Here is an 18,834-nt window from a genome sequence, read left to right on the forward strand (position 1 = left end):
TGCCTGTTTTATGTGCTTTAATCACCCTGCATTTTTGTGCATTGCGGCACTCATAATTATACTTACTTGTATGACTTCCTGTTTTACTTTCTGGTACTTATTTGTATGGCCTCCTCTGTGAGGTTACAAAGTGCTGGACACGTCTGAGCAACTGCCACTTTCACTTTTCGAGCTTCTGGAGGGCAGGAACCATGTTGGTCTTTTCTTATTCTGTATCTCAGCACACGCTGAACTGTTTGATAATTAGTATTTATTGAATATATGAACAGTATAAAGGTCAACTTCGAATTTCCAAGTATATCGAAATTTGGCCTTAGGGTGATAAGGCAAAAAATATAATAGATAGAGCTGATATCCTATATCAAGGTGACAGTGACTCTTCAAAGACTAGAAGGCTTTCTCAAAAGTTTAAAACATACTTTCAAAAATGAAAAAGTGACTGACGGTTAAACAATGTGATTGTACTTAATGACACAGAACTATACACAAAAAGATAGCTAAAATGTTGTGTATTTTAAATTTTATATGTGTATTTTAACACAATTTAAAAAAATTTTTTTTTAATTAAACCATTCTACCATTTTGGTCCCCAACCTTTTACATATAAGGATCCTTTTTAAAGACTATATATACACACACACACACTTAGACAGATAGATAGCTATGTAGTGGAATTCCATGGGACAGTAACTGTTCTCCATCCACTAATGTAGGAAATAATTCCATAAACTCAATAACGCTTTTAAATGACTATGTACTTCAATTAACCAAAACAGTATATAGAAACTTCTAAAAAATAGTGGTAACTATGTCAGACAAACATTAATTATTCAGATGACAGCAATGCATGTATGGATTCATGAACCCAATGTAATATTTGGATCTCCCAGGATGGCTTGGCTCACTATTATTAGGAACAACTGTCCTAGGATACCCATCCCTCCACTCCTTGCCCTCTGAATGGTTTGAAGAATGAAAGGCTTCCCCTTTTCTTTCATATTTTGTCTTTAATGATTCAGTAAAATGGCTGAAGTGACTGACAGTGAAAAGTAAAGCAAAAGAACAAAACAGTTCCATATAACTGTTCCTTGTGTTTGTGTGTGTGCTCAGCTGTGTCCAACTCTTTCCAACCCTATGGACTGTAGCCCACCCAGCTCCTCTGTCCAGGGAATCTTCCAGGCAAGAATATTGGAGTGGGTTTCTATCTGCTACTCCAGGGGATCTTCCCGACCCAGGGATCAAACCTGAGTCTCCTGCATTGCAGGCAGATCCTTTATCACTAAGTCAACTGGGAAGCCCCACACACAACTGTTCCTCAGTAGATCCAGAAGCCTGTATTTTATAACTTGCCTTAAATTACAGAGATATTTAGAACTTATTTTTGTTATTAAGAACAAGAATCCCCTCTACATCAAAGAATATAAAGCCAAAAACATACAACAGGACTCATATGAGTCACATGACATCCCTGTCTTACAAAATGAAGGGGCTTGTGACTATTATAATTAACTCACATCAGAACTGTCATTTAATTCAGGCCCCAGAACAGAAGCCTTCACCCATCAAACCTACCACGAAGCTATCCAGCAGTCATCCAACAAGCATTTAATAAATAAGTACCTATTATTTGCCAGGTAGCAGGTCAGATGCTAGGAATACAGAAATAAGACAAGGTCTGTGACTCTACTCGTGTCTGACTCGTTGCAACCCCATGGAGTATATATACATCAGCCTCCTCTATCCATGGAATTCTCCAGGCAAAAATACTGGAGTGGGTTGCCATTTCCTTCTCCAGGGGAATCGTCCTGACCCAGGAATCAAACCCGGTCTCCTGCATTGCAGGCAGATTCTTTACCAGTTGAGCCACCGGGGAAGCCCCCTACTCTGACTAGAGACGATAAAAGTAAACAGACAATGGAAATGCAGTGTAATAAAATGATGAAATGGGGGTTACAGGCAGAGCCAGAGAAAACAAGAAAAATGTGTTCTATGCAAAGAAAGAGAGAAGAGGCATCACGTACAGAGTTAGTTAGGTTAAGAAAATAAAATATACTTGGGGCAGGGGTGAAGGAAACAGAATAGTCCGTGGTGGTTATGAGTCTAGAGGGCTTATGGGGACAACTGGACAGGGGCCGAAGTCAGAATGCAGGCTCCCTGTTAAGTCCCGGGAGCAAAAGGCCATAGTGACAATTCAGGTCAAGAATGCCGAGAGCCTGAAGTGAGGCTGAAGTAGGAGGGATGGGCAAGAGAAAGGGTAGGCGGTGAACATGGGATTGATCCCTTAGAGTTTTGCCACGTGGGTGCAACTGAAGGACCTGGCAACTAGGAGGTGAGGGAACTGGTAACAAAACGGCTGAAGTGAAAGATTATAAGGTGTAACCTGGATAAGGAACAACATATGTGTAGCTAGGGGGGAGCTGAAAAACGAAGTGAAAATATCAGCAAAGACAAAGAGAGTGTACAGAAGAGGCAAAGGCATAAAAGGCTGTGCATGGGGGAGACAGGGGCTCTTATATAGCCCACAGATCTATGGATAGAATTCAGGGGCCATGAATTTTGGGCTAAAAATGACATGTTTATCTTTACTAAGCTCTAATTAAAATTTAGCAATTCTTTCAATTATGAAACAGTAAATCACAATAGCATTAGTAGTTCCTCTAACTTTGCCACCAACAGAAATCATCAATATTTTCATCACACTAGTGTAATTATCTTTAAATACCATTCATCTTATCATTACTTCAAAATGATGAGTTAGACCCACTGATGCTCACTCACTCAGTCGTGTCTGACCCTTTGTGACCCCATGGACTATAGCCTGACAGGCTCCTCTGTCCACAGAATTCTCCAGGCAAGAATACTGGAGTGGGTTGCCATTTCCTTCTCTATTAGACCCACTGATAGACCTTGTTGTTTAATGTATTAATGTATCACAAACTTAATACTTTCAAAATTATCTTCTAATATAACTGATTTCCTTTCTAATCTGAAAGGCTTTATATTTTATGTATTTATTTTTCCCATTATTCTGGGAAAAAGTCCATGGGCCTCATCAGACTGCTAAAGGGATCTCTGGCACAAAAACATTCAAGGACTCTAGCTTAGAGGCTAGAATCCTGGACTTTTAAGCTTTGCAAGTGGAGAATACACAGGCCGATGAAGCCTGGCTGACAGTCAAAGGCTGAGACTGATGAGTGTGTGAAAGAATGGCGACAGAACACTCTGACATAAATCGCAGCAATATTTTTTCAGTCTGTCTCCCAGAATAATGGAAATATAAACAAAAATAAATAAATGGGACGTACTTAAACTAAAAAGCTTTTGCACAGCAAAAGAAACAATAAACAAAATGAAAGACAATCCACAGATTGGGAGAAAACATTTCCAAATGATGAGACCAATAAGGGATTAGTCTCCAAAATTTACAAACAGCTCATGATGCTTAACAGCATCAAAACAAACAACCCACTCAAAAAATGGGCAGAAGACCTAAATAGACATTTCTTCAAAGAAGACATACAGATGGGCAAGAGGTACATGAAAAGATGTTCAATCCGGCTAATTATTAGAGAAACGCAAATCAAAACTACAGTGAGATACCACCTCACACCAGTCACAGTGGCTATCATCAAAAATCCACAAACATTAAATGCTGGAAAGGGTGTGGAAAAACGGGAACCCTCCTAACTGTAGGTGAGAACATAAATTGGTATAGCCACTCTGGAGAACCGTATGGAGATTCCTTAAAAAACTAAAACTAGAACTACCATATGACCCTGCAATCCCACTCCTGGACACATATCCGGAGAATAACACGATCCGAAAAGACACATGCACCCCAGTGTTCATTGCAGCACTCTTTACAACAGTCAAGACATGGAAGCAACCTAAATGTTCACTGACAGAGGAATGGATAAAGATGATGTACACATCACTGAGCCATTAAAAAGAATGAAATAATGCCATTTGTGGCAATATGGATGGACCTAGAGACTTACTTATTGAGTGAAATAAGTCAGAAAGAGAAGAAATACCATATGACATCCCTTATATGTGGAATCTAAAATGAAATGATACAAATGAACTTACTTACAAAAGAGACTCAGGAGACTTTGAAAATGAGCTTATGGTTGCCCAAAGAGAAGGGGAAGGGGAAGGGAGAATTAGGGAGTTTGGGGTGGACATGTACACACTGCTATAGTTAAAATGGATATAACCAACAAGGACCTACTGTATAGCACATGGAACTCTGCTCAGTGTTGTGTGGCAGACTGGATGGGAGGGGAGTCGGGGAGAATGGATACATGCACATGTCTGGCCCCTGCAACTAGCACAGCATTGTTAATCAGCTATTCCCCAAACAAAGTAAAAAGTTCTAAAAAAGTAAATAAAGTGAGAAAGTCCAAGTGTGGGATAAATATCCATGTGGACACTGACTCCCTCACGACGCTCCATCTTGGGATATGGGGTAGAAAGACTGCAAGGTGGTTTGCAAAATCTGATGACTGTAGAGCATGACCGAAAGGGTGACTGTGATGTTGTCTTGGGGAGAAGAGATGCCACAAGCCTCGCACAAAGAGGGGTTTTTGTTCCATTTACCGCTTCCCAAACTCTCAAAAATATACCTTTGCCTCTTTCTCCTCTGCCCCTCAAAAGTACTTTCCGTTCAGCTCCATACCTTCCTAATCAAAAGTAAGAATGACTACAACCAAATAAACAAATTTGCTTTCCTTATCATGCCTAGCCATAATCAACTATGAAGAATTACGAGTTTTGATAGTGAAGAGATGAGAAGAAAGTAATTTTGGTGCAGAATACCTCTAGGGCACTGTGATCTTTGTGAAATCAACTGTTTCAACCAGCATTTTTTAAAAAATGAAATAGAATGGAAAACATTAGAATGAAGCACAAAATAAAAGGTAAGCACTGTTGGAAGCATCTTTTATTTGTTACACACACACACATCCCACCTCTATATTCTGAGTCTAATGTACTACATATCATAGTCTAAAAAGTTTGAAAGTTACAGTTCTAAAAGTAGAGCCATTCTCTCTGAAGAGAACCCTATGTAAAAATAAAAGTCCAGCAGAAGACAGTAGACAAGTTCGGAGACTGGATCTGCAGCTTTCCCTGAGGTCTACTCCACTGCTAATGCCTGCAGTGAGATCACATCACGTCCCAGCTCTGCCACTAAGATGTGTGTGAGATCTGAGGTAAGCCAATGCACTACCAAGCCCCTTTCATGTGTAAGACAGGGCCGAAACATCTCCACTTTACTTCACAAGGTAGACTTGAAGTTCAAAAAAATGATGATATGAAATCACTCTGTAGACTAGGGAACATTGTACTGTTGTTTTATTTTAAACTATACAACCAGAGTGATTAAAAAAAAAAAAGCTATGCTATGAATACCAAAGATACACCCATAATCATGGTTACCCTAATGTGTGGTTAGATAAGCCAAACAGTAGAAGTTGTGGAAATAGTAGAAAATTCTTTCTTTACAGTAAGGTAGTTGGGAAGTGAACCCAAATAATAAAGCTATCCACGGGTATATACATGTCTCAAATAACATACATGAGAAAGTAGGCACAAAGAGGACAAAGTGAAGGAAAAAAATCACTGGTTCTAAAGGGTAAGACATTCTACGAGGTAAAATGAATTGAGATTTGAAGAAAGGAAGAGCGAAGCTTGTTTTCTCTCATATCTTAAATTGCTTCCAAGCCCCAAAGATGCACCAGTTGTTATCCCTCAAACCCAGTTCAGAAATACTTCCTCCAGAAAACCTGTACACCCAAGCCCCTACCTTTAAATGCCCCCGGCCCTTAGTGTTTATACACCTCATCTAACACAGAACTAATAATACAAGGCAGTGAAAACATATCACCCAACAGGAAGTCAGGAAAGGCAGCCTAATGAAAAACAAGAAGCATATGTTTTATTTTTCTTCCTTTAAGCCTAGGACTAAACAGACCTGTTAGTTTAAAACGATGCACCCAGCCTCGTAGCAGGAATCCACTGGTCCCAGCTCTATCTTCTTAAGCCTCTAGTCGATAAGTAACTTCTTATTTACACAAGTAACTTAACTACAGGTCACTTTCAGGAGCTACAAATTATGTAAGGATGCAAACCTATGGTAATGAACAGAATTCCAATATCCTAAATAATCTGATTAATACCAGAGGTATGTCCTACAGGTTTAATATACCTTCTCTGTTACAATAAAATTAACACTTACAAATGAATTAAAAGTCTGTCTTCCTAGTCTGTCTTAGACTGTAAGTACCTGACGGTGAGAACAGTACCATTGTTTTGACTTCCAACATGTTTTTCGTTACTCAATGTGAAATGTAAGAAACAAACAGAAAAGGCTAGGCGGGGGAGAAGACAGGACCTCTACTTCCGCCCAACCCATATATTGCCTACCTCTTGCAGCGTCAACAAAGTATTAAGAATAGCTGGTAGTGTGGTCTGGACTACGCCAAATCTATCTTCTGTAAACGATGCTGCTACTAAGTGAGACAAACCTCGAGGGGAAAAGAAGAAACAAGTTAAAAGTGAATCAAAATTAGGCAAATCCACTTGCAATACATCTATTTGAGGATGAATTAATATTCTGAATGTACAGAAGTCTAAATAAAAAAGGGAATAATAGAATAGAAAAAGAGGCAAAAGGGATGGAAAAGGTACTCAACTGCAATAGTCTTAAATAAGATGAATCTGACTTATGTTCTAATAGAAAAAAGTTCTTTTAAATAATACTGTGTTTGGCAGTGATAAAGGCTAAGAAAACAAAGCCTGATAAGGGGACAAAGTAAGGATACTTTTCATAGGGTGGTCAGGAAAGGCCCCTCTGAGGAAGTATCATCTAAACATTGAGAAGGTAGTATCTGTAAGATGAAAAGAAATAGTTTTTTAACAACTAAACCTAAGCTAAATATGTTTAAATATATTAAGCAAGTTACACCAACATAAGGCGATGGTTAAAAAACAATCTATTAATTGCAATTTTTTTGAAGTAGAGAGAGACGCAAGAACCCCAGGCTCAGTTTCTCCACTTATATACAAGGAAAAGCTCTAAACTGAAATAAACCTAAATAAGAAAATTTTATCTATATAAAACAAACACATAAAATGTATCTGAAAATTCAAAGATTGAGATCAAAGTCCAGAACTGATCTTTCATTAAATACCTCAATATTTAATGAATAAATAAATCATTGTTGCAGCTCACTGAGACTACTTACCTTCTAATGCCCAAATATGCATTTGGGCATCTGAAAACACAGCCTGAATGGAGGCCTCTGGGTGCTGAAAGACGACAAAAACATTTAAGTCAGTTGCCCAGAAATTATCATTTCATCTAATCAACCATGTAGACTAAAATAATAAAAAATTCACAGCTGCCTCTTAAGAGCTAAGACCTGAAATTCTTACACATTTTGATTTAACTGCAATAAAGCACTCTGCTACAACTTACTGTGTGACCCCGGCCAAGTATCTAAATCTCTATGTACCTCAGTTTCTCATTTAAAATAAGTTATGTTCCCTCAACCCACCTCAGAGGATTAACATAGAGATCATTCAAGAGAATGGTTGCATGCATGCTTAGTTATTCAGTCGCGTCCAACTCTTTGCGACTCCAGGGAGTGTAGCCCACCAGGCTCCTCTGTCCATGGAATTTTCTAGGCAAGAATACTGGAGTGGGTTGCCATTTCCTTCTCCAACGGATTGAACCCACCTCTTCTGCATTGCAGGCAGATTCTGTACCACTGAGCCCCCAAGGAAGCCCAAAGAGAATGGTTACGAATGCTTTAAAAAAAAAAAAAAAAAAGTACTGCCTAAGTAAGTACATACTACCTCTCCTAAAGTGTCTACCTTCAACCCCACTACAAAGAAAAACCACCCAACAGTCTTTAATACAGCAAGGTATTGTGATGTGGAACAATTGGCCTGTGTAAGTGGCTATCGTAATACAGCCAATGAAGCCCATTCACAACAATAGCAAGTTAGATTTCCCAAAGTTAAGCAGCGGTGTCTACAACTCCTTATCACACAGATCCACCTGCAAAATCAGAATCTAAGGTAGCATTCACTTCCAAGGAAAAAGGAGATCTCATTCAGCTTCTGCTCTGCCACTTACTTGCTATGTGCCCTCAGGCTAGCTACCTGACCCCTCTAAGCCTCAAGCTTCCTTCTCTGTAAAATGAGGCCAAAAAGACACCTCACAGGAATGCTGTCAGAATTAAATGAGGGGACAGTTTTCCCAGTAGTCATGTACAGATGTCAGAGCTAGACCATGAAGAAGGCTGAGCATCAAAGAATTGATGCTTTTGAAATTGTGGTACTAGAGAAGACTCTTGAGAGTCCCTTAGATAGCAAGGAGATCAAACCAGTCAGTCCTAAAGGAAATCAACCCTGAATATTCACTGGAAGGACTGATGTTGAAGCTCCAATACTTTGGCCACCTGATGCGAAGAGTCAACTCACTGGTAAAGACCCTGATGCTGGGAAAGATTGAGGGCAGGAGGAGAAGTGTGTGACAGAGGATGAGATGGTTGGATGGCATCACCAACTCAATGGATGAATTTGAGCAAACTCCGGAAGAAAGTGAAGGATACGGAAGCCTGGCATGCTGCAATCCATGAGGGTGGCAAAGAGTCGGACACAACTTAGCAAGTGAAAGGAGCATGGCACACAAAAGACAAAAGCTAAGTTTTCTTCCCATCCTTCTGAAACAACGCTCTGAATTAAAACTTCAGACAACTCCTCTTTCTCTTGGCAGAAGATGAGACACCTTTCTCAGGGGTCTGATGGTTTTCCCAGGGCTCTAATGGAGAGCCTACAGATTATTTCTGGCAAACATTCTTGCTAGTTGCATGGATATTCCCTGCTATCACAGTGAAAAAAGTTTCAAGAACTTGAAAGGATTCTTTGTGTATGTATCTATATTCTACCAGAGTTACTCAGATCTCTCTCCCCACCAGAGTAGGATCCTCAAAGAACAAAACGAGGAATGTTTGCCAATACAGACTTTCACTTCAAGGCATTAATATGAGTGCACTATTAATTAATAATGCAGTATCTGCAAAAACAGAGAAGCTAGATTAAAATAATTAAAACAAAAATTCTTTCCCCTACACATGGGCAAAGGTTTTCCTCATCAAAGGATTAACTGACACACAACAGCTGTAGCAGTGAAAACAGGAATGAATCTTTAGCTTTTACCTCTGAGATTTACTCTCCTACAGCAGCTGGGGCAGCTGACAGACAAGCTGGAAAGTCATTTAGTTTGTGGCCTAAATTACAACTTTAATCCAACACCAGTTTAACACCTGCAGTCTAACCCAGTTATCTCTCTTCTGAACACCAAACTGGCCACAATGATGTCAGCAGGACAATGAGCCATGAAGGATAGCCACGGATTTGCTCACTTTGCAGGAAGGGGCCACATCTTGGCACAAAGCTGCCTGCAGCCAAGAGACCCAGAAGGCCACTAGAGCCCAGCCTCGGGAAGTCACTGATGGAGATGCCTGTCTAGGTCAGGTACTGTTTAAAGGGAGGTTTAGTGAAGCATGATGCCAAGCTGTTTGGCTTGCTAGGATCAAACTAAATATTGAAAAGTCTAATCCTATTTGCTACTTCATTTCTTATTTTGTTTTCCCTCCCCCCACTCCCAATGTTATAACTACATATTCTTACCTTACTGAAAAAATACATTATCAGCACTCGTTTTGATAAGAAATTCTTAACCTGAGATGGAAAAAAAGGGAAGAATTATCACATGAACAGTTCAATGCTACTCAAATATAATATTACACATTTCCAGGTTCTTCCGGAAACTAACTTAAATGAAACACATCACACTTTACAAAGAAAGGTAAAGTAAACCACGTAAGTAAATACCTTTGTACTATAAATTGGATAACCAAGACAGGCCATCTAATCTAAACTGCACTCCCATGTACACAGGTCTAGCCTTCAAATGAGAGCCCTGTCATAATCAAAAAGTAGTTCTGGTGACATTTCCTAAAACCATATTCTTTCTCAATTCTCTACAACTGTCCTACCCTTTAATCTCTTAATATTAATGCCAAAAAAAGAGCATGTTTCATCTACCAAAAAAAAAAAGAAATAGATCTTAAGACAGAAGTAGTTTTCTACTAGTTGATACTTACAAGGAAAATAATTTTCTTAGTATTAAGTTAAAAGCTACATAACCCAACTGAGCTGAAAGTGAATTCATGACACAGCAGTACTTACACACAGGGAGCCACAGGTGATGCTGACGTTTTGTAAAATGCCTTCAGATCTGCCCTCTCTATTAACTGAGCATTCTATCAACAAACATGTTCTTACTTCTCCCATCTGAAGAAATAAAACCCTTCCCTGACCTCTCAACTTCCCCCAGCTATTAGCCCATTTCTCTGGTCCCCTTACAGTCAATCTCCTTGAAAGATGTAGCTTCTCTGTGTCTTCCAATTCCTCTCCCAGCCTCTCTGGGACCCATGCCAGTCAGGTATTTGTTGCCACTACTCCACCCAATAGCTCTCGTCAAGGACTCAATGACCTCTATATTCCTAGCACACCAGTTCATTTTTAGTTTGAACCTCATGCTTCTTTTCAGACATAGCAGCATGTTTTCTTTTCAGCAGCATCTGACACTTCTGTCTGAAACACCCTTTTCTTGGTTCTTTCTCACCTTAATGATGCTCGGTCTCCTTTGCTATTCCTCATCTCCCAGACATTGTCATCAAACGGTTCCAGTTCTTGCATCTCTTTTCTTCTATATCTACACTCTCCAATAATTTTCATGGAGTCTCATGGCTTTCATGCTCTTATGACTTCCAAAATTTCAATCCTAACCTGGACTTTCCCCTAGATTTCAGATACATGTCTAATATCTTATATCACTGGATTGTCTAGTATCTCAAAATTGCTATGTCTAAAATCAGACTCATGATTTCCCTACCTCGTCTCTATCAAATCTCTTTTCCAGAATCATCAGAAAGTTGCAACTCAATAAACTGCAACTACATTGTTTCAGATCCTTGGGCCAAAAGCTTCACAATCAACACTGATTCTTTCACACCACAACTAAACCATAAGCAAATCCTATCATGCCTATCTTCAAAATACACCCCGACTTTGATCACATTTTACAGTCTCCACCACCATCACTCAGGTCACAGATATCATTATCCAGATACCATCATCAAGTCACCAGATTACTTTAACAGCTTTACTACTGTCTCTCTGCTTCCACTCCTGCCCCCTGAGGATCTAGTCTCAACACAGCAGTACTTTCAAAATGTAAGGTTACATCATGTCATTCTTGCAGGTAAAACCATGCAGTAGTCATCCATCTCATTCAAAGAAAATTTCAGTCTTTACAACAGCTAATGAGCCTGACAAGCTGTTCCAGGTGCCTGCTACCTCATCTCACCACCCAGAACTATAATACACGTGCTCGCTCAGCTATCTGCCCTCAGTTCAGTTCATTCAGTCACTCAGTCGTGTCTGACTCTTTGCGACCCCATGAATCGCAGCATGCCAGGCCTCCCTGTCCATCACCAACTCCCGGAGTCTACCCAAACCCATGTCCATTGAGTTGGTGATGCCATCCGGCCATCTCATCCTCTGTCGTCCCCTTCTCCTCCTGCCCCCAATCCCTCCCAGCATCAGAGTCTTTTCCAATGAGTCAACTCTTTGCATGAGGTGGCCAAAGTATTGGAGTTTCAGCTTCAGCATCAGTCCTTCCAATGAACACCCAGGACTGATCTCCTTTAGGATAGACTGGTTGGATCTGCTTGCAGTCCAAGGGACTCTCAAGAGTCTTCTCCAACACCACAGTTCAAAAGCATCAATTCTTCGGCGCTCAGCTTTCTTCACAGTCCAACTCTCACATCCATACATGACTACTGGAAAAACCATAGCCTTGACTAGGCGGACCTTTGTTGGCAAAGTAATATCTCTGCTTTTCAATATGCTATCTAGGTTGGTCATAACTTTCCTTCCAAGGAGTAAGCATCTTTTAATTTCATGGCTGCAATCACCATCTGCAGTGATTCTGGAGCCCAAAAAATTAAAGTCTGACACTGTTTCCACTGTTTCCCCATCTATTTCCCATGAAGTGATGGGACCAGATGTCATGATCTTAGTTTTCTGAATGCTGAGCTTTAAGCCAACTTTTTCACTTTCCTCCTTCACTTTCATCAAGAGGCTTTTTAGTTCCTCTTCACTTTCTGCCATAAGGGTGGTGTCATCTGCATATCTGAGGTTATTGATATTTCTCCCAGCAACGTAAACATACAGTCAGGGACTTTTGTTTGCTGTTTTCCCAGTATCTAAAAACACACCCAGTATATATGAAGAAATCAATAAATATCTCTTAAATGAAAGAATTCATAGATAAAAGGCACTGACTGCATTAGGTTAAGCCGTATGAACTTGTAATTTGTATAACTCAAAACCAAATACTAGTAATTTCATATGGGTCAATTTGATATATGAAGCATCCCCAAAGTTTTATTTATTCCTGATGGCTTATTTATATGAGATCCTTGATGTTCTCAATGCTATCAGATCAGATCAGATCAGTCGCTCAGTCGTGTCCGACTCTTTGAGACCCCATGAATCACAGCTATATGTAAATACAAACCCTCTCTCTACCCGTGTCATCCTACCTGTTCACGTTTATTCTGAATCCATGAATAAATCACGTTGGGCTGTCTCACTGTCTTACCCTCAGCACTAATAGAGGTAGATGGAGAAGGATTAGAAAATTCAGTCATTTGCTGATCTACAAAAAAAAACCAAAACACCAAGAAGGCAAAAACTTAGGCTATATGATTCTCTGCAACTATGACATTTCAAATTTTAGAAAATAAACGGTCCTCACCAGAAGCTGAAGTCCATAATCTTGGCCCTCTTCTTGTGAGCTGAGGACTCTGAGGTGACCCATAGCTTGTGTTTACATCAAAAATTCCAGCCATCCGGTTCACTACACTAGAGCCAAATGGAGTGCCCAGGGGACTTGCAACATCAGGAGTAGATAATTTTGAGGAGAACAGTGATGTCTTAATTAATGATGGCATTGAAGGCCGAGGCATCTGGCTAGATTTGGGGGTCTGAAACGCAGTTTCTTCTGTAAAAGAACAGATCCAGTGCTGAGAAGAGGCAATCTGATCGAAGTAGGCCAGAGTGGAGGTTCTCAAATTCTACACACCTCAATTCTTTGCTTAACTCATTTAACCAAGGCTCAGTAGATTGTTTCCACCTAGGTTTACAATTTCAACACCTAGATTTTACTACTGCAACTTGGTGACCACTTAAGGAGCTTTATACATCTTTTTCTGTCAGACTGGTTCAGCCTCTCTTGGTTTTTTACCCTAAACAGATATCTTCATCTTCCAGGTCAATTTCTCCAACTCTAAGCTGCACTGAATGAACTTATATTTTATATTTTATTTTTAAATGGCAACAACTTTATTGCATTAGTATATGCCCTGGGTTACTGTATATTCTTACTGTAACCATTACTTGGACTGTAACCATTACTTGGCTAAATCAAATCTATAGTGTGAAAATGTACAGAGCACTAACCTTATCCCATTTTCCCCAGAGTTCTTTAAAGTTAACAAAAGTCACACCAGTGATTAACTTGTCTAGGATTTCTACACATCTGTTCTGTAAACAGCTTCTTCAAAAATTATCTTATAACTCTACCAATTATACAGTCTCTTGTACAAAAATAATATCTTTCTGCCACTCCAGCACAAAGCACAAAGACAATAAATTATACTAGTATTCTATCTTTTTAATAAAACTGGCATAAGACACTAAACATTTATAAGAACAAATTTTCACTACATGACTTTTTAAGGGTAAACGACAATAAGAAATAGCTAAAGACTCAATTTAAAAATTAAAACTGGTGGGGTTTTTTGTTTTTTAATATTTTTAATTCTATTTATTCATTTGACTTCGCCAAGTCTCAGTTCCCACACTCAGGATCTTTGACCTCCATTGCAGCATGTGGGATCTACTTCCCCACCAGGGACTGAACCTGGGCCCCCTGAACTGGGAGCACAGTCCTAGTACTGGACCACCAAGGAAGTCCCAGGATCAGTGCTTTCAAGTTTTGTAATTACGCTTTCAAGTTTTGTAATTATTCCTCAAACTAAAGGCAAATTCTGACTGATGGGATATGACAACAATGTAAAGAAATGACTAATCCATATTTGCTCAGACCCAGGATCCCCCCAACTCAGAACTACAATGATCTTTCTAAAATGCTAATTTAATAAAACTGTAACTATTCAAATTCTCTAATGGCTCCACATCTTTACAGGACCAACTTTAAACTCCTCCTTCCATTATCAAGCATCATCCTGCTCATTCAGACTTCTTTTTAATAGTTACACTGTCTTGTCATCGTTTGTGTGCCTCCCACTGAAAGGTCAGGCCCAAGAATGTTTCTGCATCTTTGATTCTCTGGTAGTGCTTGGTACGTGGCAGTCATTCAATAAATACTTGTTGAATAAATAAATGCTAATCTGAATGTTGACAACATCTGAAACACAGTAGAATCTTTTAAAACCTGACATTCATGAACTTATCTAAATCACTTTTCTTTTGCAATCTCTTTGTTTGTGGTCTATGAAGCCAGCAGAATAATGAAATCAAAATCAGAGATATGTTTCCTTTGGCCCATATTGTGATTTTTTTACATATCAAGATTAGTTGTCAATGTTTAAAAAGTGGTAGATTTCCCCCAAAACTTCTTCAGCTGTCTCTTTAAAAGAAAAAAAGAAAAAGACCAGAAGTTCAGACTGTTGTTGTTGTTCAGTCACTCAGTCCTATCTAACTCTTTGCGACCCCATGGACTGCAGTACACCAGTCCATCACCATCTCCCGGAATTTGCTCAAACATGTGACCATCGAGTTGGTGATGCCATCCAACCATCTCATCCTCTGTTGTCCCCTTCTCCTCCTGTCTTCAATTTTTCCCAGCATCAGCGTCTTTTCCAATGAGTCGGCTCTTCAAATCAGCTAGCCAAAGTATTGGAGCTTCAGCATCAGTCCTTCCAATGGATATTCAGGATTGATTTCCTTTAGGATTGACTGGTTTGATCTCCATGCTGTCTAAAGGACTCTCAAGACTCTTCTCCAACACCACAGTTCGAAAGCATCAATTCTTCAGCGCTCAGCCTTCTTTATGGTTCAACTCTCACATCTATACATGACTACTGGAAAATAGCTTTGACTATAAGGACCTTTGTCAGCAAAGTAATGTCTCTGCTTTTAATATGCTATGTTTGTCATAGCTTTTCTTCCAAGGAGCAAGTGTCTTTTAACTTCATGGCTGCAGTCACCATCTGCAGTGATTCTGGAGCCCAAGAAAATAAAGTCCGTCACTGTTACCATTGTTTCCCCATCTATTTGCCATGAAGTGATGGGACCGGATGCCATGATCTTAGTTTTTTGAATGCTGAGTTTTAAGCCAGCTTTTTCACTCTCCTCTTTCACCTTCATCAAGTGGCTCTTTAATTCCTCTTCACTTTCTGCCATAAGGGTGGTGTCATCAGCATATCTGAGGTTATTGATATTTCTCCTGGCAATCCTGATTCCAGCTTATGCTTTATCCAGACTGGCATTTCACATTATGTACTCTGCATATAAGTTAAATAAGCAGGGTGACAATATACAGCCTTGACGTACTCCTTTCCCAATTTGGAACCAGTCTGTTGTTCCTGGTTCTAACTGCTGCTTCTTGATCCACATCCAGATTTCTCAGGAGACAGGTAAGGTGGTCCGGTATTCCCATCTCTTTAAGAATTTTCCACAGTTTGTTGTGATCCACACAGTCAAAGGCTTTAGAATAGTCAATGAAGCAGAAGTAGATGTTTTTCTGGAATTCTCATGCTTTTTCTGTGATCCAGCAGATCTTGGCAATTTGATCTCTGGTTCCTCTGCCTTTTCTAAACCCAACTTGTGTATCTGGAAGTTCTTGATTCACATACTGTTGAAGCCTAGCTTGAAGGATTTTGAGTATTACCTTGCTAGCATGTGAAATGAGTACAATTGTGCGATAGTTTGAACATTCTCTGGAATTCTTTCTTTGGGATTGGAATGAAAACTGACCTTTTCCAGTCCTGTGGCCACTGCTGAGTTTTCCAAATGTGCGGACATATTGAGTGCAGCACTTTCACAGCATCATCTTTCATGATTTGAAATAGCTCAGCTGGAATCCCATCACCTCCTATGGCCCACTTGACTTTGGCTCTAGATGAGTAATTACACCATCACAGTTATCTGGGCTGTTAAGATTTTTTTTTTTATAGTTCTTCTGTATATTCTTGCCACCTTGTCTTAATATCTTCTGCTTCTGTTAGGTCCATACCACTTCTGTCTTTGATCATGCCCATCCTTGCATGAAATGTTCCTTTGATATCTGCAATTTTCCTGAAGAGATCTCTAGTCTTTCCCATTCTACTGTTTTCCTGTATTTCTTTGCACTGTTGACTTAGGAAAGTTTTCTTACCTCTCTTTGCTATTCTGTGGAACTCTGCATTCAGAAGGGTATTTCTTTCCTTTTCTCCTTTGCCTTTTGCTTCTCTTTTCTCAGTTATTTGTAAGGCCTCCTCAGACAATCATTTTGCATTTTTACATTTCTTCTTCTCGGGGATGGTTTTGGTAACTGCCTCATGTACAATGTTACAAACCTCCAGTATCAGAAGTTCAGATATTGGGCCCAAATTCTCACCTGGGAACCATGGATCAAAGCTAACCCATAGTTTTCCATTTCAGATGAAGCCTATGCCCCCAAGTGTACCATGGTCCTCACCCAGCTAATTCTGCCCATTTTCTTTAAATGCCTGGCTCCCAAGGCATCAGAACATTAAGTCTTTTCCTCAGTCTTACATTCCTAAGTATCACCTACTTAAGCTGTTTTGTGAAATAGCATAGGTTCCTCCACCTCTACTTCTTCCTCTCAGCTTTCATCTTTCGAACATTTAGCTACCTTAAAACAATGAATGTGACACCCCTATCCCTAAATCACTGAGTCACTTCAGTTGCTTCTCTCTGGCACTCCAGCAATTTGCTACCTCTGGGATACTGCAATCAGAACAGCATCCACTACTGCTTGTAAAGATTGACTTGACTCTGTTTTAGGCTAAACTGAAGTCTGCTGTTTAAAGATCAAATGCGTTAACCTTTTAACACTACCACCATCTACAATGATACTCAGGCGGCCTTTTTGGTTCAGTACAATATCCCATATATTGGATCAATTCTGCCTAAAAATATATACTTCACACTTACATACAATCTAATCCTTAGATTAACTACTGTTATCCTTCTTAGGAAATAGAATGTAAGTGCTTTCCCCTCTCTTAGTAGTATAAGGATTTACCTGGAGAATTCAATTTCTTAGCTTCCACTGGGTACGATGAAGACATCACTCTCCCATTGGTAGCAGCAGCTTCTTGGTAGAGCACAAGTTTCTGAGTCATATCATTTAAAAGATTCAAACACTCTCTTGAAATAGCTGTCCAATTGTGGGGATGTCCACCTAAGAGGTCCAAATACCAGCTTTTAAAATGAAGATAATCTTATAGTATCCTCTCAAAATGGGGAGAAATATCAATGAAAAATGCTTATTACATTTTGTAGTGGGGCCCACTTTTCTACTATTAAGCCATTATTTATACTCAAGCCATCTAGTAACAGAAATTCGATAAATATTTGGGTGAAATAATTTTCCTAAGTCTACAAACAGAACTCTCAAATTGACTGCTAAAATAAAGCCAAACACAGGAACACGATTTGAGTGAAACAGACCCAGGTTACTTCACTAGCAATACTGGTCAGACCAAAGACTAAGACACTGAGCCTGTCTAATGAGATGCACCCCATGGCCCCCAGTGACCTTTAAACTGCTGTGGCTGACCTACTGTGCCTCCTTACATTTTCATTTGCAAAAGAGCCCCTATTTGCTACTGTATCTACAGAAGTGACACATTATTTGATAGTGATCATACTTTATACTTACAGGGTTTATGAATCTGCTATCCTACTACTGTGATCTACACTCTTAATTCCTTTCTCACTATCTTTTGATTTCTAAAACCTTTTATCTCCTATAGTTGTCATGTAAAAATCAACTGTGATTCGCTGTGTGTTCAGAACAGCAGAGGAATCCACTGAAAACTGGTTTATCCATCCTGGGTGCCAAATAAATCATTCTCTCTTCGCTTAGGTCCCTCCTTAAATCTTTCCCTCTATTCACAGCTCAAAAGAGAAATACCACTTAACCTGAAAACAAACACAATATTTCAACAATAGGCCCCAGGATGTTTTATTCAGCTATAACTTAGGACCACAAAGGAACTATTTCATGGTCCAATTACATTTTTTTCTTCCAGTTTTGAAATATAATTGACACACAGCATTATATCAGGTTTAAGGTATATACAGCCTAATGATTTGACTTCCATACATCATGAAATGGTAATCACAGTAAGTTTAGCGAACATCAATCATCTCTGACAGATACAAATTAAACAAATAGAAAAAAACCATTTTCCTTGTGATGAAAACTCTTAGGATTTACACAATATCTTTCATATATAATATACAGCAGTGTTAATTATATTTATCATATTACACATACATCCCTAGTACTTATTTATCTTATAACTGAGAGTTTGTGCTTTTTGATTGCCTTCATCTAATTCTCTCTCCTCCACCCTTCACCTCTGGTAACCATAAATCTGATCTCTATTTCTCTGCCCAGTTAATAATATGTCCTTTAGCAAAGAACAGGCC

The 18,834-nt window shown here is 39.3% G+C and overlaps 1 protein-coding gene across 3 annotated transcripts in view; it reads right to left on the reverse strand.

The window, feature by feature from the left end:
• Positions 1 to 18,834, reverse strand: part of NDC1 (NDC1 transmembrane nucleoporin) — a 60,379-nt gene that overhangs the window by 14,019 nt on the left and 27,526 nt on the right. For all 3 annotated transcript variants that reach the window (XM_086389202.1, XM_086389210.1, XM_086389211.1), the window contains 6 exons: positions 17,420 to 17,578; positions 12,902 to 13,147; positions 12,687 to 12,802; positions 9,703 to 9,753; positions 7,248 to 7,311; positions 6,427 to 6,527 (listed from right to left, as the gene is read on the reverse strand). In XM_086389202.1, coding sequence (XP_086245328.1) covers positions 6,427 to 6,527; positions 7,248 to 7,311; positions 9,703 to 9,753; positions 12,687 to 12,802; positions 12,902 to 13,147; positions 17,420 to 17,578 — 737 coding nt within the window. The remainder of the gene's footprint in view (positions 1 to 6,426; positions 6,528 to 7,247; positions 7,312 to 9,702; positions 9,754 to 12,686; positions 12,803 to 12,901; positions 13,148 to 17,419; positions 17,579 to 18,834) is intronic.

Source organism: Bos grunniens, chromosome 3, assembly GCF_055505025.1.
Source record: "Bos grunniens cultivar Pamir isolate PY7600 chromosome 3, Bosgru_T2T1.0, whole genome shotgun sequence".
NCBI lineage: Eukaryota > Metazoa > Chordata > Mammalia > Artiodactyla > Bovidae > Bos > Bos grunniens.